At 42.1% G+C, this 22028-nt stretch overlaps 3 protein-coding genes across 3 annotated transcripts in view; all 3 read right to left on the bottom strand.

Moving 5' to 3' along the window:
* Nucleotides 1–30: 30 nt before the first annotated feature.
* On the bottom strand, nt 31–3677 carry LOC136716851 (26S proteasome regulatory subunit 4). Its single transcript, XM_066694256.1, has 11 exons — nt 3600–3677; nt 2966–3019; nt 2738–2834; nt 2506–2630; nt 2207–2392; nt 1886–2014; nt 1563–1659; nt 1119–1308; nt 874–1025; nt 597–751; nt 31–258 (listed from the first exon to the last, which is right to left on the bottom strand). The coding sequence occupies exons 1-11, from the start codon at nt 3600–3602 to the stop codon at nt 124–126; spliced, it is 1323 nt and encodes a 440-aa protein (XP_066550353.1). The 5' UTR covers nt 3603–3677; the 3' UTR covers nt 31–123.
* Nucleotides 3678–8057: 4380 nt separating this feature from the next.
* kcnk13a (potassium channel, subfamily K, member 13a) lies at nt 8058–18759 on the bottom strand. The gene is made up of 3 exons (XM_066694167.1): nt 17782–18759; nt 16896–17536; nt 8058–9994 (listed from the first exon to the last, which is right to left on the bottom strand). The coding sequence occupies exons 2-3, from the start codon at nt 17230–17232 to the stop codon at nt 9099–9101; spliced, it is 1233 nt and encodes a 410-aa protein (XP_066550264.1). The 5' UTR covers nt 17233–17536; nt 17782–18759; the 3' UTR covers nt 8058–9098.
* Nucleotides 18760–19562: 803 nt separating this feature from the next.
* Nucleotides 19563–22028, bottom strand: part of tdp1 (tyrosyl-DNA phosphodiesterase 1) — a 28440-nt gene continuing 25974 nt past the window's right edge. The window contains exon 16 of the mRNA XM_066694166.1: nt 19563–21256. Within this exon, the coding sequence (XP_066550263.1) occupies nt 21183–21256 (74 nt within the window). The 3' untranslated portion in view covers nt 19563–21182. The remainder of the gene's footprint in view (nt 21257–22028) is intronic.

The raw sequence follows: 22028 nt of genomic DNA, 5'->3' as shown, positions 1-22028 counted from the left end.
CATTTCATGCACACATATCAAAAGCTCTAATCAGAGAAAATGGCATTTATTACCTTTTCAGAACCTTACATGACATGTATTTGCTAAAAGTAATAACACATGAAAAAGGGTTTCTTTCTGAACTTAAAGGTAGAGTCCCTCGGGCGTGCCCTCCTGCTTCTTGTACAGGACGTTCTCCTTCGACTTCTTGAAGTCTTCATTGGTGACTTTCATCCTGCGCTCTCGCAACGCCATCAGGCCGGCTTCAGTGCAAATAGCCTGCAACAGCAAAGACACGAGGATTATGTGCTGCGCCCATCGCTTCTGAAAACAACCTGCAGGGGCTGTGGCCTGGCTTTAGACCATCAAGAGGATCTTAAAATACATACATACTAAATGAATCACTGAAATACATCTCTAACCTTTAAAAAAAACAAAAACACCTTTTACATCATCATCAATTCACAGAGACTTCCAGCTGTAGTACAATCAACACAGAATACAATAAGCACACATCTTAGTTCAATAAGGTACCCAGTGCAGATATAATAGTCTGTACACAATCAGACTCCAAGCTGCACAAAAACAAAGACAGCGAACATCAATCGGAAGGATACCTTAATATCTGCCCCGGAGAGATCGTCTTTGGCCAAAATTAAGTCATCCAGCGTCACGTCCTCGGCCAGGGTCATCCGACTCGTGTGGATCTGGAAGATTCTTCTTTTGGTCTTCTCATCGGGCAGCGGAAACTCGATCTTACGATCAATTCGTCCTAGAGGAGCAGAGAGAGCAGCGAATGACATCCCCCTCACAGACTCCACTGCTGCTGTTCATCTGTATCTGCCACAGTGTCCTCGTGTTACTCACGAGAGGGCAGCTGTGTGGGGGACATACCTGGCCTGATGAGGGCTGGGTCCAGGGTCTCTATCCTGTTTGTGGCCATGATGACTTTAACGTCCCCTCGAGAGTCGAAGCCATCCAGCTGATTCAAGAGCTCCAGCATGGTCCTCTGGATCTCACGCTCCCCCCCGGAGTTGGAGTCATACCTGCCGAGGAAACGGGGGGAAAAGTATTGTGATCAAGCCGCACATTTGAACTGAACGATTTTCTCAAGGTCAAGTCTTTCAGGCCTTTTTTACCTCTTCGTCCCAATGGCGTCAATCTCATCGATGAACACGATGGAGGGCGCGTGCTCCTCGGCCACCCTGAACAGCTCCCTGACCAGCTTGGGCCCGTCGCCCAGGTACTTCTGGATGAGCTCAGAGCCGACCACCCGCAGGAACGTGGCCGAGGTCTGGTTGGCCACCGCCTTCGCCAGCAGAGTCTTGCCTTCCGTCACAAACACAAAGGGAGCACGTTAATAAAATCTAATTTACTGGGACAGCTGTCGGTTGTAATCAAACAGTGCCTTTCCTTATTGTTCACTTGTATATCAGGTAGAGACAACATACTTTGTCCTGGATTCATCAATATGGTTTTAAACTAAAGCCATTATTATTCTTGTCATTTTCGCCCCCGATCTTAATTTCAGATTCTCAGGAATACTACTGTAAGAAGTCTTGCGTTCTCCCGTCATTTCTCACCTGTGCCGGGGGCCCCATACAGAATAACTCCCTTTGGAGGCTTGATTCCCATCTCCTCGTAATACTCTGGGTGGGTGAGAGGCAACTCCACTGATTCCTACAGAGGACAAATTACACAAACAACCAAATAAATACATAGAAAAGTAACTAAAACATGTGGATCAGCATTGGAAAACAGCACTGAACTTTCAAAGAGGACACCCTTTGGATAGCTCATGTAAACAGAGTCAGAAAATATTAGGCTAGATATTATAATTTTGTAACACGGATCTACAACAAGTAATTAGTGGGGCACCTTAAACAACAAAGTTACTGATTCTTACCTTTATTTCCTGGATTTGGTTATCCAGCCCTCCGATGTCAGCATAGGTCTCCTGTGGGGCTTTCTCCACCTTCATCACGGTGACTAAAGGATCTGTGTCGTCCATTAACACCCCTATGACAGCATGAACCTGCAGACCAAACCATAGTAGATTAGGTTTGAACAAAAACATCTCCATATCTGACAGTCTGGCCTGACAGAGAAGAACGGCACCAGCTTTGCATTGTCCCGAGAAAATACTTTAATAAACACCTGACAGAGCAATGGACATTCCCCTGTCATTACTTCAGGTATCAGGAAGATGACTGAATCTGTTATTTACCTTGTGGTTCAACAAGACGGAGCAGCCCGGCTCGAGCAGATCCTTGTCCACAAAGGACAGAATACTGACATAGTGCTCCGAGCCCACGGACGTGGACACTATAGCATGGTTGTCATCTATGATCTCCTCCAGGGTTCCCACAGACATGGGCGTCCCCCTCAGATCATCAACCTTTGACCTCTCTTCCTGTAAAGATGCACAAAACAGACACATTAGGGAGGGCGATATCCAAGTGCCAGGCGTTTCGGCATTTCCCTTGGACTGGGCTTCCAAGAGAAGTGGCTGCACATTGGCGGTACCTCTTGTTTCTCCTCTAAGGGCTTCATCTGTTCCTGATTTCTGATGAATTCCTCCTCCATGAGCAGGTAGTCCTTAATTCTTTCCAGTTTCAGCAGCTTCAGCCGACACTGAGTGTGAGGAGTGACTGAAACGCAGAGAAACTCAAATTAGTCCATTACGTCTGACCATTTTCAAAGTCGGTTAATAAAATAAAATTGCAGTCTTTATAGGTGGCGGGTCTGAAAGCAATACCTAAAGGCAACTTGCTGGCAGCATCTGGGCCCTTTGATTTCTTCTTCTTCTTCCCCACTCTGGTGGGGATCGGAGGCTCGTATTTCTTCTTCTTATCCTAGCAAAGAAAAACATTCACAGTTAAGGCACTTTTCTCCACCATGAAAGGGATTTAAACTAACGAAGCTCCAACATCTGACTGTTTGTTTCCACAGTCAATAGGATCAACACGTCAGGTCGCTGGCTCACCTTGTCATCCTTCTTCCCTCCACCTGGTCCGTGTCCCCCACTCTGGCTTTGACCCTAAAATCACAACAAACAGGCTTATTCTTCACAAGCAATTATGTGTAGACGTGACCTATAAAGGACAGTATCTTTACACTGCTGTACCGTGAAAACACCGAGTTTATGTCCCGATCTTGAGAGAGACCACATTTATCAACCGCCACTAAATTAAACTGCTCCAAAAAACTACTTCCGCTCATTTCTGTTATTAAAAGCAATTGTCCGGTACAACACAGTAGAGGCGGCTTGGACCGGCATTTACAAACGGGGAACCTTTTATTAAATACGTTAAAAACACGCAGAGGAGGCGGTTAAAGTAAAGGACAATCGTTTGAACATATGTTTAATATTAACTAACAATACTTTATCCTGCTGTGCTCGTAAACCCGGTATCTGTAACACCGTGGGGGCTGGGCTAGAAGCGGACAAAACGGAAAATCATGACATCCAAAACGCAATACCGCATGACCTACCCCGTCCTGTAAAGGTTATATTGATAAACTTTCATATTGGACGTAAATGGTAATGATATTCATTAGTGAAATCGGCTAAAACAGCACAAAAACAGTCGGATGAAAGAAACTGCTGCCTCACTTACCATCGTTCACTGCACTTGATCGTCTCGCAGGAAATACGTCACTCTACGGCAAGTCCATTAGGCAAAACCTCGCAGACGGCTAGCGGCCACGAAAACGCGAAGCTGAATAGCAGAGATACCCACAGATCACAAAGACGGTTAAGACAAAGATATTGTGCTACGAGGAGCGATGCAGTTTTATATTTATAATCAGATCAGTAATATTTATTTATGTATGTATTTAGTATCATAGCTTACGTGCATGTTTGTTTCCTACACATATCCTAAGCATGGTGATTACTACTAATAAATGTACAGCATTACAACATATAACACAAAATCCAGTGTAAGGATGCAAATGGGATACTGCTATACAAGGAAGAAATGTGTTAAGCAGTAAAGTGAGCTTTATCAGTAAAAACGGAGCAAACTGCAAGTGAAAGTGTCTGAAGATACTTTGTCTGCACAGGGCTGTACGTTTTTCACAATATCTAAATGAACATGTTTTATTTTGTATGGTAGTGTGCAGGTTGCTGTTGGTATAAAGGGGTTATGATGCTTAATTAGTCTTAGTGCTGTTTCTATTGTATGATCATTAACAACAACTACAACAATGATAATAATAATAATAATAATAATAATAATACAACTAATAATAAAGATCTTCTCTGCTTGTTCTCACATGCTGACCAGTAATAATAATAATCCTACAAGAGAACAAGACCGCGCTGTCACATTAACTATGAATACCTGTTGAATCACCCGGAGCAAATTTCCATTGACAACAGTGCCCTCTGTTGGTGAAATGAGAATTGGCTGATATGGTTCATTAGGAGAAAGCTATATATTATACACAGAGAAATAGGCTAAAATACCTGCGTTTATATGCCTGCACCCTTTTGATGGTTTAATTATCTAATTGAACAGTTCAACGGCACATTCCAACCTCATCTGATGTTTGTGAGACAGATGAGGTTTACATCTTACTTCACAACAACAATAATGTGTTGTTTGTAGCCAAGGGGTGGTACAGAGAAAGGCAGAAGGCACAAGGAGACAGGTGCCATTTTATTCAGGTCTGTCTGACTTCCCACTAACTGCTCTCCTATTAGTCCAGAGAGCCACAAAGGAAACACATTACTGCAAAGGGCTCTGGGGTTTCCAGATTTGGCTCTGAAACAGAATGCAAATTGCAATTTCACAGCTGCCAAAAAAGAAGGGGAAAAAAACCCACACAAAACAAATAGAGACGTCTGAAGAGTGAGCTTGCCTGTTTATTTTGAATTTTGTATTTAGAGATCTTTTTTTTCTCATCCTGCAGGGAGCAGGCAATTTTACTTTGTAAATGTCTCTCACATTTGGCTGAATACGAAAGCATGCACGCCTGTGTCTGTTAAAGTACACAGAGGGAGGTGATAATGTGGCTTTGCTGGTGTCGAGATATCTGCGTTTCCTGCCAGAGAGGAAAGCTTTCTGAAGCTGCAGAGAAGATGGCCATCAGTTTAAGAGAAAACTAGCTCCACCCTAGTACTACAGTAGTGCTATTTATTTTGTGTCTTAATCAATTAATTGATTAAGCTATGGATCTGTTGGAAACGAATACTCCTTTAAATAAGGATCTTTATATAATGTATTATTTCCACAGTGGAATATAAGGACTTTTCTTGAAAAAACGAATGATATATCCAAAAAAAGATATATGCCACCTCTCCCTGTGCCTGTTATGCTTTTACATTACTGTAAACGATAAGGGCCTGCGGTCTGAATGAAAGCAACCTTTACGTCTGGAAACGGGGAATGCAATTATTTTTATTTTTCTGTGGGTATGTTTTAGCACATTCATTTGATAGAAGTCCAGTTTCTGTGTATTGTTCAGTTTCACACCTGAAGGATGATGTGCAACGAGTTGAAAAGAGTAAAAACACTCCACTTCTTTCTTCAGCGATATATGCGGCACTAATGCATCTCCAACAAACCAGGCAGACTGTGATTTGTTTCTGAGGAGCAGCCGCTTCTAAAGGAGTTATTATCACAGAGAGAGCCCAAAGAGGCTTTTAAGAGAGGTAAGGTGCTACATGATATCTGTGAAGGTTAGCCCGATTTCCTTTGTCAGGCATCACCACTTTAGCTCACCTTTTCCATCATGAGAGCCTTGGAAATATTCACGTGGGCGCAGCCTGGTTTGAGTTCATGCAAACAGGCTGCCATCACTGGATGGGATGGGATGGGATCCATTTTTCCATCTGATGCATTTCACAGACTAGTAACCGTAACCATGATGCACACCACAGTGAGGTTTCGGGTGTCATTAAGCACTTCATCCAAATCATTGATTCACCATATTTTGCCATATGCAGATATAGGTTTATTTTGGTGATGATGAGACAAAAGTGTGCAATCCTTAATCCGTCACACTACGCGTTTCTCAAATCCGTGCAGCGTGACTTGGGTGTCTTTCTCTTCCTCGACACCCACACACTCTTGAAGATAATGCAGTACATTAGTCTGCTGAACAGTCTTGGCGTGCACACCAATTGACTGTGTCACAGCAGTTAGACAAGGAGCAGATTTAGGGAAATGGCTTTTCTGTCAGAGAAGATTAAGAGAGAAATCTTCTCGGGTATATTAAACACCTCGTTACTGTCGTATCCTCGAGGGACGGGGGGGGGGGGTTATGACGAATGATCACAGAGAGAGAACGAGCGCTCAATTTTCCAGGCTTTTGCATGTATACAATCGAAACGTGTGTTAAGTTCACTGGAAGGTTATGTTTCATGTTTTCACAAGGGTTTGGTGGAATTTTCACCCAAAATAATATCTAAAATTCAAGAAAAAAAATTGTGTTTGTTTACATGGTACTATTTGATTGTCAGGATTGTTTAATATCAAGCATAATGGCTTCTCATTCATATATATATTGGTTTGTTTTTATCCCCGGCCTTGGTTGGGCAGGCATTCAACCAGTGTTTGAGTATGTGTGTGTGCTTTGTAGGTAATATGCGACACAGACAATTCGATGAAATGAACTCAGGGGATTATCTCTGCTTTTAATTGTCTTTTCATGGACCTTATTGTGGAGAACCCTCAGGTACCCTCAGGCAACTCTCAAGGCTGGATCAGCGGATGATATTCTACACACATCGCTACTCAGCAAGTCTCTGACAGAACCATGTGAACGCAATACACTGTGGAGGAAGAGATACTTACCCTGAAAACCACAGACTGCTGCTGTAGTCTTATCTCGCGCTTCAGTAGAAGTTTCCCTCGCTGACCGGTGTGGCAGAGCGCGTGTTGACTTCGATAAGCTGCCCCACTGACCGCTGCCATTTCCCACACTGCTGGACAGCTGGGGTAGATCACAGCTCTCAGGAAGAGTAATTACCAGCTACCTGAAATTATCCATCTGAGGTAGCAGTGTTACATTTTATATACAAAATCACCTACATATCCTCAGGAGGATTACTTGGGTATCGGTAGTGATGATATATTGGTCCTTTTCAATGTGGTTCAGAAATGGAATAGAATAAGAAGACACATAGGCTCAAATAAATATGATTTTGTGTTGCAGTGACCAGTTTGAACTGTCAAATTTCGTCAACACGTTCTCTCTTTAAATGTCCACCAAAAACAGGTGTCTTTCAGGGGTCTGATTAAGAGAGATACATAAAGGCTTCTGATGCTTTTTAACAGCTGCATTACATGGAGGCTGAATCAATTAAGTGCTGATTGCATGATTGAGAGAAAGAGACAGTTATGTAACATCAGAGACAGGCAAATGTAGAAAACACATTCGGTGTCCTTTACCTTTTAATAAAAAAAACACATTTCAATTAGCATAAGTGAGGCAACTATTTTATCTCCATTCTGAGAGATTATAGATGATTTAATGTAGGACCATGTCTTTTTTTTTCTGGCGCTCTGAATAATGAAATCCCCAGCGCAATGTTTTTCTATTTCTGAGGTATACATCTACCTAGATTTCAAACTCTTTATTCTATTCATTTTGTATTGAGTCCTCGCTGAGTTACACTACACGGTATTTAATCTTTTTTTTATTTTACACCAATTCCCCCCAGTGATGCTTGTGTTGAACACTGCTGCTGGAATGTAAATTTTCCATTAAAAATCAAGCCAAAGCATTTTATTGCTCTTCACATCCCGGGGAGGATTTTGCGAACGCTTGGTGTTCATAAAGAAAAATATGACAGCAATTTTAAAAAGGCAAAGTAGACAGCAAGAAAATGGATGCTTGCGTGAGGGCAGATTATTACTCCCTTTATCAGCCCCCTGCCATGTAGACATAAGTCCTTAATATGTAAAGGCTGAAGATGATGCTGATATTCTTAATTTTAGGTACACATCCACAGCAGTAAACCTGATTTTACCAGTGTAATCAAATGTGATCTGAGCTTGACTTGAATAAATAACCACACAGGGAAAACTCTGCAAAAAAAATCCACCGCCATTTCCCCAGAGGAATGCAACTGAAATATTCTTTATAATGAATTAATGATAAACAATCTAAATGTACAGTACAGCAGCAGTTGTTTTGTAAACAGTACAATCAGCTTAGCTAATTAAATACTCTCAACAGATGAAATATCAGGGGAAATATATGCAGTGATCAAACGATGCAGTCAAAGGATCCAATTGGATCCGATATCGTGATACCGTTCGAGTTCCTCTCCATATGGTGTATTATGGTGTATTATACAAAAATATTTTATCACTGATCTCCTTTCCCTCTATCTACAATTAAACAGATAATGTTATCTTACGTCTTTCCAAGTCAGATATCATTGAATTTGACTGAGAAAACAGGGAAGACATGCAGGAATGCTTCTGAACTTACCCTGCATAAAACGGGGAACAATTAACAATACGGTTTACAGGGGCTTCCTGTAGCCGTCTCTCATAATGTTCTCAGCAGTGCAATTCATTTTCAAATCGGCTCAATATTTTGGGATATTTGTGGGATTTGTGTTTCAAGAGTCCAGGATGATATAACATTCAGGGACTGGTTTCAGCTGTAGCTTAAGCATTTTGCTTCTGAATCCCCTTGTCTACCCTGCATGTTATTTTCTGTTATTTATGCTGTTCAGGCATTCTATATTGTCAATGTGTTTACAATGAGAAATGCATTCTGTGGTCATTTCATGCCTGGGTCAGTGCTGTCTAACAGAGAAGTCTCACGGAGAAAAACAAAACCAAAGCTTAGTTTATATTAAAGGCTTGATTTAAATCCCATGCATATCAAGATCATTCGATGAGAAGATGGTAGTAAATGAGACTTGTGACACCAGGAATATAACTGTCCTCTCTGTCCAACTATCTTTAGATTGACTTGCCGCCTGTTCTGTATAAAACTATAAATCTAACTTGCAGCGTTAAATATTGTACTGTAAAAAGGAGACGTAGATGCATCTACCGGCTGAACTTTGGTGGTTCGGGATATAAATATTCCCCCTGAAGTAGCTGTCCAGACAAGACAAGACAAGACAAGTCTTACTCCCCCGAGGTTCACCTGTCCACACTGGTCTCTGCCAGTCTATTGTTCATGATGGCGAGGGCCCCGACCCCCCCAGAGAAGCCATTGTGTCGAGAGCTGGAACCTGACTGTCGCGGGTGTCCATTGGCCGTCTCCGACAGCTGCTTCTGCATGATGGCCAGGGATACCTTGTTTGCAGCCAGGAAGTCCTTCATGGAGATCATCTCCCCCGACATGCGGCGGCCATCCATGTCGCTCTCGTTGATCACGTCCGTCTCGATGGAGATGTTCCGCCGCGTGCGGAAGTTGCCGGGCATCACCACGTTCCTCCGGGCCCGGAAGCCCTTCCTCTGCCAGCGCAGGCAGCAGCGGCACTCCAGCTTCTTCAAGATCCAGTTGAGGGTCTGCTTGATCACGATGGAGATGACGTTGAACAGGGAGTAGATGCAGCACACCCCCATGAGGATGAAGAAGAAGTTGCCCAGCCTGTAGAGACTCTGGTTCTCGTACTCCTGCTTCTGGCTGCTGACCAAGTCCCCAAACCCTATAGTGCTGAAGGCCACGAAGCAGAAGTAGAGGGAGTCGAAGAAGCTCCAGCCCTCGATGGCCGAGTACATGGCTGAGGCGCTGCAGGAGACAATGATGGCCGCCATGCACAGGATGAACATGACATAGTACACTGAGGGCTTCCAGCCGCTGAGGCTGTCTGGCCCCTCCGAGTGGGTGGAGTCTCTCCTGTTGTCGTGGGGCAGCACGCCCTTCCTGCGCCGCTGCTTCTCATAGCAGGACTTCAGGATGAACGCCAGCACCGTGATGAGGCGCTCCAGGAACAGGTTGAAGAACAGGATGGTAGCAGCGCAGCCGAGGAGACCATAGAATATGAGGAAGATCTTGCCTCCGATGGTGGCTGGAGTGGTCATTCCAAACCCTGCAAAAGGAGAAAGAGAAAAGGGCTAAAATGCAATCCTCACACGCTTCAGCACGGTGCAAGAACTTCAACAACTCATCTACAATATGAAAGATCAAATGCCTAAGAGAAACATGGAGGAGACAGTCATATATGTCATTTCACTATATGAACAATAATAGAAAATATAATAGGAGACTTTTTTTTCCTGTCTGTTCTTTTTGTGACTCTTGGCCGTGCTGGAACCTCCACAATGATGCCACTTTGTTCTACCTAAATGTCTCGGTTATGGCTGAAACTATAATGCGAATGAAAAAATGATCACAAAGCAGAGATTGAGGGTTCTATTGCATCAAGGTGGCGCAAAATTGATTCGGACGTTAAAAGTGGCTCGTAGTTTTAGTCGTACAGCACACATGAAAGGAGGTAGCCCTCCTTCAGATTCGAGAAGCCACCTTGCTAATGAGCCCTCTGATCTGATCATGCTGAAATCTCACATGGAAACTGGTAGCAGTGCTTCAGACATCAGAGCTTAGCATACGGTATAAAAACACACACGAATTCTCCCTTTCATCTTGAAAACCACAGGGCTGTCTGTACGAGAGCTGGGGGAGCCTCACTCTCGCCGGCAGCTTATGTTCATCATGCAGCTCTGAGAAGTGGCCTGTCAGCTTATCAGCACTCCCTAATTAATTATGTCTAACGAGGAGAGTCCTCTCTTTGTGTCTGCCTGGCGTTCAAACCCTGCACTACTTTCTGCCTCTCGAAATGCCACCTTCACTCAACCGAGCACCGCTAGCAGGTTGCCATTGGTGACCACTAACTACAGCCTTAATTTTTCCACTAATTTCCTCAAATGACAGATATGTTAATAACTATGCATTGAACTGGCATTTATTATTGTTTCTCACAGCTGCCTTTGTGGGCAAAATCATTTCACAGAGCTGTTTGTCATCCAGCCTGTGGAATCAATTACAAAAATAATAATCATAATCATAACAAATGATTGCTACCTCACCTTCTTCTCTGTTTTGAGGTAAAATCATTACTTAGCACACACACACACACACACACATACACACACAATGTAATGACATCTGCGCGACAGGAATCTAAAAAGCTTTTTAGAATCGGCAGGCTTTAATGGACAGGCTGGATGAGGCCGCTGGTTCCTGCTCCCTCTGCTGTGTTTGCGCAGGATGTCGTGTATTCGTGTCAGGATGCTGTTCTTATTTGACAGTTCGCATGCCCTGACCTTTCCCTCCGTGCTCTGGGCAGCAGCTGTGCGACTCCAGGCAGTGTCGTACAAAACATGTATTCATACAAAAACTAAGTCACTCTCATGTTTGGTTCGAATCCTAATCTTCGGTGCTTCTTCTCTGTGAATCGCAACGTTTCTTTTTTTCCTGAAGTTATGGATAATGAGAACTCTGGTCCAGAACTGACAAGGTCAGAAAGACAGTTTCAGACCGATAACACAGGATATTCTCACCGGGGGATGAGATGAGTGAGTAATGAGAAGAAGACACAAATTGCTGTCCTGAGAAAAGAGGTCGAGTCAATTTCTTCATGACAAGTTTCTTTGATGTCTGCTTTGTAATTGTAAAAAAAAAAAAAAAACCTAAAGAAACGGATTTGACACACTGCTGGCTATAACTGGCATTAAACCCCCAGATCTTCAGTGGGTTATAGTTTGTTCTCTGCGTTTTCCTCTCGGGTCTGTGGGGCGAGCATCGTGTATCCATCACCTCTTGTCAGCATAGCAGGGCTCATGGCACTGAGCTAGATTAAATACAAGAAGCACTTCATCCTGGATGGTGTGAGGGCTAGGGGGGGGTTGTTCAAAGGAGCAGACAGTTGCAGATCATTACATCAAAACAATTTGTGAAAGACTGTACTTCAGATCTTTTTTCTGGTTTCAGAAAACCTACTTGATGGCCCTTACCAGCAGAATGAAGAATACAATATTATCAGTGATAAATCCTTCAGGGCAGAAAACAGTTTCTTTCAAGGGCACCTGTTGAGCTACAATAAATTAGTCCAAGGTCTCTAATAGAAAACCTGGTTTATGTGCAGAGTGAGATACAGTATAGTAACTATGAATGTCCAAATATTTTCTTTCCTTCAGAAGAGAAACGGTTTATCCATCCATCCATGATTTTGCACCTTTCAAAGTAATAATGAAAGTTAATGACACTGTCAGTTTATTACTATACAAGAAAAATCTTCTGTTTGTGCAATATTTAGGTTCCCTATGGTACTCGGAGGAAATGTATATGGAAACATTTCACATTTTCTGTTAGATAACCAAATCTCAACAAAAATGCCCTTTTTAGCAAGCTCAACCAGGACAACAGACAGCGATAGAACCGGGTCGGGTTTCTGGTTCTCCTTGCGAATCCGTGTACGGAAATCTTTACAACAGAAGAGATGAACTAAGGAGTAAGGAGTGAGGAGTGATATCTGAGAGCCTTCATGTAGGAACTCGCCACAGTGTGAGAAAGTACGGACCCCGAGTCCCCCCGTTGCCACCTGATGATTAGAGCCCAGCTGGTAATCGCATATCATACGCTACGACAGGAACAATCTGGGTCGGCTCCCTGCCCGGACTCCTAATACCATCAAAAGGAGAAGAAAACACAGGGGTGAGCAATAATTGGGAATAGTGCCAGGAAAGATGCAGCCCCAGAAGGACATGTCACAACTGCATCTCAATCACTGTGTGATATAGTCAGCGTTACTTCTCTCAGGAAAAGCCTGGATGAGCAAACTGATTATTGTTTAATACATATATGTATATAATGGGTGTAAATAACTTGTATTTTTCTATTAGACCTTCTCTCTGCACTGTGTTTCAGCAGCTGGATTGGAGAGGAAGTGTGAAGCATTTCCCTGAGCAAGGCCATCTCCAGCAACAAAAGCGGTTTGTTTTGTATATCTCCTTACAATCGCACAGCACTGGTCTTGCAAATAAAACACTGTTTAAGCTCTTCAAAGCTTTTATGTTGCTCTTAAGGGTGGGAAGCCTTTTCCAGCTTGTCCCCATTGCAGGAGAAATCATCGCCCAGCTCCTTGAATAACAAGCTGGGATTTTACTGAGCTTTCCATTCTGAACTTGGAACAACCATGTAGTGGGCCAGTCATCCAGTAATCAATCACAATGCCAGTCCTCCAGTAACCAATCACAATGCCAGTCCTCCAGTAACCAATCACAAGGCCTTGTACACTGAGCATTAAAACAGAAATGAAAACAGAATATTTGCCGTAACTTAAGGAAAATCCTTTCAGTACTGGGAGCTTTCAGTGCATTATATTTAGTTTTCCTGCTCTGCATTCCAATAGGCATAACTGAGGATAAAGCACATGAATAATAACCTCAGATGATCTACAGTTCTAAGCATCAAGGCTAACCTTTATGATTTAGAATTTAATGGCTTCAATTTCCCATAGCTCCTCAAACACAAATGAACCTTTATCAAATGGAAGAAGGTCTGTTGGGGATTAGTAAGAGGACAACTGATAGGAATTGACAATTGAAAACAACCATAAAAAAAACTCAGAAAGGCAGAAACACTGGTAGTATTTATAGGTCCAAAACACAGCCATGGGTTCTGTCAAAGCCCCACTTTATGTGAACATGTTTATGAAAAATAATATGACATTTTATGTTCTGTTCAACGGACAACAGTTCTATACAATCAATAATATGACAACGTTGGCCTATATTGACTACTGATCTGAATCTAATTTGTCACTCACAATTCTCTTTGCTTTACACAAACTTTAAATAGGTATTTGAGAAAGCTGGAACATGATGGAAAATATCTGATCAATTATTAACTTTAATTTTGAGAAAACTTCAGTTGCAACCAGGGGTGTCTTTTTGTAATTAGAGAAAACTCAGATGCATTTAGATGTTAATGGGACTTTCACATCAATGAATACTTATTTTAAAATATTTCCTTGAGTGTGATTTGCTTTCTTGATACAGCACTCTAATGACTCCAAGTAATTTTATAACGGGTTATTACTTTCCCTCTGAATAAAGGCCCACAAATTGTCAAAATGTGACAATACAATAAAATCACCTCAGAAATATGTCGTTCCTCACACAATCGCATGCGAATCTCGACGGATCTTGTGATTTGATTTATAAGAGCACCACAAAAGCCCATTTGCCAATTAGGTATTTTGTCATTTTGGCATGGACATCCTCCCATAAGGCATAATACACCAAAACAGCACTGGAAGGTCTGAGCTCCCTCTGTGATTATGAACAACAAAAAGATTTTGGCAACCTAAAGTACAAGCCCTCAATAACATGTAACACAAAGATGTGTTGTGTGTTGTGTGCTCAAAACAAACCACATAACCGTACGTCCACATCCTAGTATCACTCCTGTGTCTGACAACCTTCAGCTGCTTTTATAGACTGAAATAAAAAACTACTTTCCTCCTTTGTTGTGTGGAAATTCAAAAAAACGTATCTCCTGACATTACCTTTCCCTTCCCTGTCACGTGTTACACTTGACCAGCTTTAAAAAAGTTGCCACATGTCTGGGAGCCTGCTGAAGGTGTATTAATGGGGCACGCAGGAATGCTCTTGTTCATTAACTGAAGCCCATTTAGAAAAAAAATCAATGTCCCGAAATGTTAATCGACAGCTTTTCCTGAAGAGTTTCCTGAAAACCATCGATCGATTTACATAAATTGATACCGTGCAACACAGAGATACAACAGCTTTCCTACCGCTCCTCTCATCGACCTACTGAGGGCCTGGATGCATGCTGGGGGTATCCCAGACCCACAGCTGGACAATAACGGCCACGAGGGCCTGTGGATGGGCCTGTATGGACCCGACAAGCACAGAGTCAGAAAGGCGAAGGAGCTTTTCTGTGCCTGACACATGATACAGAAAGATCTTGGCAATTACGGATTTTAGCATGTTTTTCTAAAGGTGTAAAATAAGATGTTGGCCGCAAAGTTATTTCTTAAAGCCTGACTTATTTAACAAAATGACTTGATTCATCTTAAAGGCACAGAAAGTGATGCATTTTGATACAGACCCATAGACAGGAGTTCAATAAAGGGTTTTAGAAATCACTTTGAGACCAGTTTCACATTTGGAGCGTTTCAAACACCAAAACACCAAATTAGGTTTAAGCAGAACTTGTGATCTGCCTTCCTTTCAGTTCTATAGCAGGTTTTGAGATAAGAAAGCATTCGAGTTTTCCATTTTAAGTTAAATAAAGACAGGATGCTTCACAGTACTCGTGCAACTTCACAGTATGCGCAATCATTCACCACAGATAACATTACTAAACTAAATCACTTGAACCTGACATGTCACTAAAATTATGTAGATGGGAATCACAACACAATTTTCTACTATTCACAAACTATAAAGACGCGAAGAACCAGATACTTTTGGACGTGCATTTCTGTAATTTACTGGTGAAGTATTAGTGCTGAAATGCACTCTCTTTCACAGATGAAGCCACTCATTGCAGTTGAGTCTCGGGGGGAAACCACATACAAGCATTTAGAAGAACATGAGCATCTCTGAAGATGTAAGTGTCAGACAAAAATCAACTTCTGACTGCAGGAAGGAAACTGTTTTATCAGTAGTGAGGAGCTTCATTTCCCCTGGAGTTGTTTATATCGCAGTGACGCAGGGCAACTGGCCCAAACCTTTTCATGACAGAAATAGAAGTTCGGAGTCAAATTTATTTATGATCTGTGGCTTAGGTGTCTTCAGCTAATTACTGCAGCCATCATAAATGTTAATAATGTGAGAACTGCCAGCTTTGCCCCTGAGCTGTTTTCCAAAAATTGCAGGCAGGTCTTCCCCTCTTCATTGTTAAAAGACAAAAGAGAGGACAGCATGTTCCCCAGACTCTTCATCTCATAAACGCTGCACTGCAATACAAATTAGATTTAGAGGCTCTGCTCAGTAATTTTATGAATTTAAGTATATACCAAAACAATTCCATGTATGTTTTTGTGTGACTGAGATCCATGGACACAGGTCTTTTCAAATACCTCCTCAAGTGCCTCCACAATCCGCTAGCAAGTACTGTAGCCACATTTGTTTTAACTTAGGAATTCATATATAAAACCGTCTTCTTCAATCTCTTTGGAGTCTCTGATGTCTCTTTTAAACAGACCCACAGGCTGTAAATCTCCAGGAGTTGTAAAGTGTGTGTAATCTAGACTAACACTGTCTTTACATCTTAACAGGAACTAAGCATACACCCCAAACCGAGACCATACGAAGAAACATAACAAAAGAATACAACAGTTAAATAGTGCTTTGACTTAATTTAATCTAAAAACTATAATCAAATGCTTCTGCCATATAATTTAATGTTTGTATTTCGAGTAATTTGGCTAATTTGGCTAATATAATGCTTGCAATGCTGGAGTCAACTCAATGTACAAAACAACAACACGTTAAATAAAAAGTCACTTCACAATGCACTGTTCTAGGTACTTGTAAAAACCTAGGAGGTCAGTATCCCATGTGGAATGAAAGAGCTTGGTATTTTACACATTTTGATGGTCCAACTCTCTTAAGTGAAGTATGTGCTACTGTTAAATTGAAGTCCTGAGTACACTAATTGGTGAATCACAGTCCTTAATTGGAGACCAAAGAGCAACAATCACCTCTTTTAATTCTGTTTTAAATCTCACTTTTGAGAAGGTTAACAGATTCACAACAAAAGGTGGATCAGCACCCCCTGACAGGGGATTTACAAGCATCATTACAGGGTAATATCCATATGTACATAGGACACACTTACTGAAAAAACGTCCTGTTTTAATTTCAATCAGACTTCATTTTACATTTTACGAGTTTACAAATGGCTACAGTTATGTTACAAATGTTGCATTTGCAGTGAATTGGGAAAGGACCTCTTACCTATGGTGGAAACCACCGTCCCAACGAAGTAGAAGGCGCCGGTGAAGTCCCAGCGGGGTCGGATGCTGTCCACCCGGATCCCGGCCACATTGGCCTCCTCATAAAAGCGCAGGAAATTCTCCAGCTCCCCTCGGCTCAGGTTGTACCTCTGGGTGAAATTGTCAAACCTCTGCACCCACCTCTCCTTGGCCTGCTTCTCCTTGGGGTGCTCCAGCGCCGAGAAGACCGCGGCCCCGCACAGCAGGTACAGCACGATGAGCAGCGCCAGCAGGAGGAACCGCGCGTTGTCCTCGTTGAGGGGCCCCGGCCCGCAGCAGCAGCCCCCGCGGCCGGCCATCACGCAGCCTCGCTGGGGGCCCTCCGCATGGTCTGCCACGGGGAGTAGTCCAGTTAAGATCTCCCGTCTTTTTCACCCTCAAATACTGAGCTCGGGCGGAGGGTGGCGTTTCTGGTGCAAAACTATATTCTCCTCAAATATCCATGATCCGTCTGTCTTTGCCTCTCAATGGTAGTGGTAAATAATAACACCCTCAAAACAAGCGCGTCGGGTCAGGTGTCATCCTTGAAGGCGTTGATGAAGACTTTCTCCATCCTTGCTTGTCATGGGATCCCAGCGGCCGGACCCAGCAGTGGTCTTCTCACTGTGCAATCCAGGAGAAAGAGTGAACAGCAGACCCCAACATCCATCATCACACGGACATTACTGAACAACTGGGCAGGAGGAAAAAGTATCCCAGTGTCAGCCATTCACCGGCTATTCTTTGTCTGGTCTATCCATGCTGGACGCGTATTCCCATGTTTAAAACTCCAGTGCACATGTATCCAATGCGATTGTATCCAGTTGCACATCATAATAATGCACTTTTTATAATGTAGCAGCACTCACCTGTGGCTTGCAGATCACATCCTCATCGCTTCCCTGCGTCTGCTCGGGTTTGTACAGCAAGTTCAGTTTCCAAGTTCGCCTCCTCCCAGTTCCCCAGTGATGTGCAGTGGGATGCGCCGCTGGGGAAGCAGCCGTCTGCGCATCTGTGCCGGCCTGGGCTTTCTGAGGAGGACGAGGAGGGAGACCCGTCTGGTTCCCCCCGGAGAAGCGCTTGTGATTTGATCCGCTGTAGCGCTGCGCCGAGCCGGACGCGGAGAGGCGCTAAACAGGCTGCCGAGACCGGCGGCGCAGCGGCGGGGAAGAGGCAGGACCGGGCGCCTCCGTGTGGGCAGATCTGCACATTTGCACCAATGGCGTGGCGAGAAAGGGGCAGATCTGCGCAGAACTGCGGAGAGCTGCGCCACTAGAACGCGAGCAAAGTGCGCAGTATAGTTCAGTCTTCGCTTTTCCCAACACACCTTTACATCAATACACACACCAGGCAACAATTGAGTTGTTTGTGTTGATCTTACTTAACTTGATATTCTTTCAAATGCATTTTGCAATAAAATGGTTTGTTTAATGTTTATAAGAACACGTATTGGGTATAACCCTAAACTGCAGCATGGTTTATTAAAAGACAGTAGTATAGATATTGGTATGGTGTATGCAATTTCAACAGAAAATGGTTATTCACTCCATTTGAAAGGCAGGGTCCTCAATCTGAATAAGTAATCGGATATGTAATGAAACATGTTTTATGGATAGTCCGTTTAAGATTAATTTCCACTAAGTGCTACATATAATTTTCAATCAGATGGACATGTAAAATTTCAATATTAGCTTGGGGTCTGCAATAAAATAAAATAAATCACATGTGGAAAACTTTACCTTTAATGGCCATTTTACACATAAACATAAAATAGACTGGTGTCTTTTCCAGACCAGGTTCAAAGTGACCCGGCATGTTTTATGGCCTTATTTTTCAGAACAATACTCTTGAAATACCACTACAATATACAAATTCTTCCATCTCCATAGGGAACGATTAATCATCTCTTTCTTTTTTTATTATTATTATCATTGGCTGTTTAATGTTCCCTGCATCATTAAGCCATGCTAATTTGCAATTGATGGGTAGGGCAAAGTATTGATTTATTCTGCCACATATTCTGTTTCAATTGAGTAAAACAAACAAATGAAATTCAAAATGGGATTAAGTGCTGCATGAATAGTACTTGCCCATAAAATATTTTACTTGCACTTAATTCATTTTGAAATCACAAAATAAATCTGCATAAATTGAAAGACTTATCTCACACGTAAATTAAAAATGAGTCACCAATATGGAAACAAAGGCAGCAAGAGCAAATAATACCAAAGAAGAACCATTTTTCATGATATATGGCCATACATGTTTAATTAAAATGTGCACGGCTCCTAAGATAAGGCCTTAATTTAAACAGAAGCAATGCACACCCTGATCCAAATACCAAGCAGTGCAGCAGCTCTGAAAAGTGGGAATACATCTTCACAAAAAAGGATCAATACTGACTGACCTTTCTGTTCACGTTGGAGTATTTCTCTGTTTAATCAGTTACAGCAAGAACTGCTTTGTGCAAATGTCACATTCATAAGGCAAGGTTAATAAATGCATTATTTATAATGCTTGGACAGCATTATGTGAAAAAAACAGGAACACGACACCTTCAAATAATTTAGATCGTTTTATTGTTTTTCCTAATGATTAGTTACTATTAATGTAGAGGAATACATTCGAATAAAAATAGACAAGCAAGGACTCAAAATATCGAATGTTTATTTAGGATTGATCGGATTCGACATATTTAAAAAAAAAAAAATGCTTTTGTAAATTTGAATAATTTGCGTCAACAAGGTAAACCATGTTTAAACACAGCACTGACCAGAATCTCTAAGTTCAAGACAAACTTTTCTAAAAGCATATTCTTCACAGATTCACAAAGGTTAAGAGTGGGCGATTAATTCCATATTTGTCCCGTCAGCAAGAGAGCATAATAATCATAATATTTAGTCTGTCTGTCTGTCTTCTATGCAGGAATTAAGATATTTTAGGACTTGTGTATTTAACTGAAATAGTTAAAAATATGTAATGCAGTAAGAAACTGATGTCTAAATCTCTTTCCCCAGAAAGATGGGGGGGAAAAAGCTAGATTGGACTTCAGAACAGTAAACCAGAAATGAAATTGATGCCTATTTTAAAAAACGTAGCTGGTGAAGAACGCCGATGAAACCTGCTATTCTAAATTGTATTTTTAAGATCTTCCTGCTGTGATTTGTCTTTCTTCTTAATTCAGAGAACATATGGCATCGCCGGGAGTGATAGCAGTTTCATTTTCTCATGTGAAAACTCATTGCGGTTTAAACCCCACAGCTAATCAACTCGTTCGAGGTCAGAATGTAAACTTTCTGTTCGCCGTGCTGTTGCTGGTGTTGGGTGAGTATGGCTCCCCATCCACAAAAGGCTCCTAATCAATAAACGCAGTCTCTGTGCTGCTGTGGAAACCTTTCCCTGGGGTATGAACTCCCCCCAAGATTACTGAACTTAAATTTCATGTACTATTTCAAAACCTTGAGCAACCACAGGGCGCTAATATGTCAGGCCTCTCGTACAATCCTGTCTCGTGGCTTTATTGCATTAAACTAAACTCACCCGCTGAGGTTTAATTATCAGTTGCACACACCCTTTTATAATACTTCACCCTGCTGTCTCACAGATCCTTGTTGAACTAACATCTGTCCAAGATAGAGGCTTATCTACCTATGCACACCAGTAAAACAATCCATAAACTAATTCGGACATGCGATGGGTGGAAAAACAATAATCTGAACAATGCTTTGAGAATAAAATACCTTTATTTACTGCGACTCTTGATCTAAGACGTCCCCTACTGTGCGTTCTGACACGTTTCTACACATTTGTAGTACAAAAAAAGGAAGTAATTGGAACTAATATCTAATAAGAGCAACACAATGATAGTAGCGAGTCTCTAAGAGTTAAACAGATACTGCCTGAAAATATACACTAAAAAAACAGCTTATGATGCTGACATGTAATGACCATTGATCTCAGGGTAATTACTGAGAAATCACAAAGTACAGAGAGACTCGTACATCAGGCATCAGGCAGTTGTCCGTCCAACCTCTGAAAATACCAGCAGCTATTCCCGGAATGAGCAGAACAGAGAGATACGGAGGAGCAACAGGCGAATATTGTGGATTTGAATGACGTACACTTGTCCTGCTCTGTTTGTGTAGGGATGATTCTGCTATTGAAAGACCAACGTGGTGAAAGACACAGTAAAGTGACACAGAGACTGTGTCGTTTCCGCCGTCTCCCCAGCCTCGACTCCCGTGAGAGTTTCAGTGTGTTTTTCTGGCACTTACGAAGGCACCCAAACATTCCCGTGCGTATCGGGTCCTTGGGTATATGGGATATTCCAGATCCAGGGCTGATCTAAGGAGAATAAAATAATGAAACAAAAATTAAAGTTCACAGTTCGCAGATAATTCCATACTCTGAACATTTCAATTCAATTCTTATTTAAATTATAAATCCGCTCATGTCTTTAACAAACTTGGTTCACTTACTCCAACCCTAACCTAGACCTCAACCCCTCCCAGCTTGGTCAACTGCACCGGTGCGATTACATACTACCAGCAATGTCTGCAACTTCAGTCCTGTTAAGATTAAATGAATTTAAAGCAAGTCCAAAACGCAGTACCTGAATCTATTTATGAGGCAGTAAAAGGGCAGTTTACGGAAGAGCAGAGCATATGGCAACAGTAACATCAATGCTCCGTGCAGTGGGGCAACGCAGATGTTGGACTGAATAAACAAGAGAAAAAAAGCGAATGGTGCACAGGTGCCAAGTCCCAGAGCGCCGAAACAAATAGTCTAGGATGTTCCAGGAGTGTCTACCTCGTATTACTGCTCTCTCAGATCTGGAACTGCACTAGACACACTGTCAAGTGCATATAGGCAACAGAAACACAGTGTCCATGGTAACTGGCACACAAAACTGGGTTAAACAGAAAAGCAATATAATCAACAGCTTCTTAAAAACATAAAATGCATTAACAAACCAACCAAACATATAACCTTTAAATACAAAAGCAATGTGCTTCTAAGGGGCAAGCACAGGGTTTGGAAAACTCCTTTATACATACTGTAGATGTGTCATGTTTTTTCGTTTTTGAGCACAACTAACAAAAGCAGTCCCTCCAAA

This window comes from Amia ocellicauda, chromosome 21, assembly GCF_036373705.1.
Source record: "Amia ocellicauda isolate fAmiCal2 chromosome 21, fAmiCal2.hap1, whole genome shotgun sequence".
NCBI lineage: Eukaryota > Metazoa > Chordata > Actinopteri > Amiiformes > Amiidae > Amia > Amia ocellicauda.
This window is presented reverse-complemented; position numbering and strand designations above follow the sequence as displayed.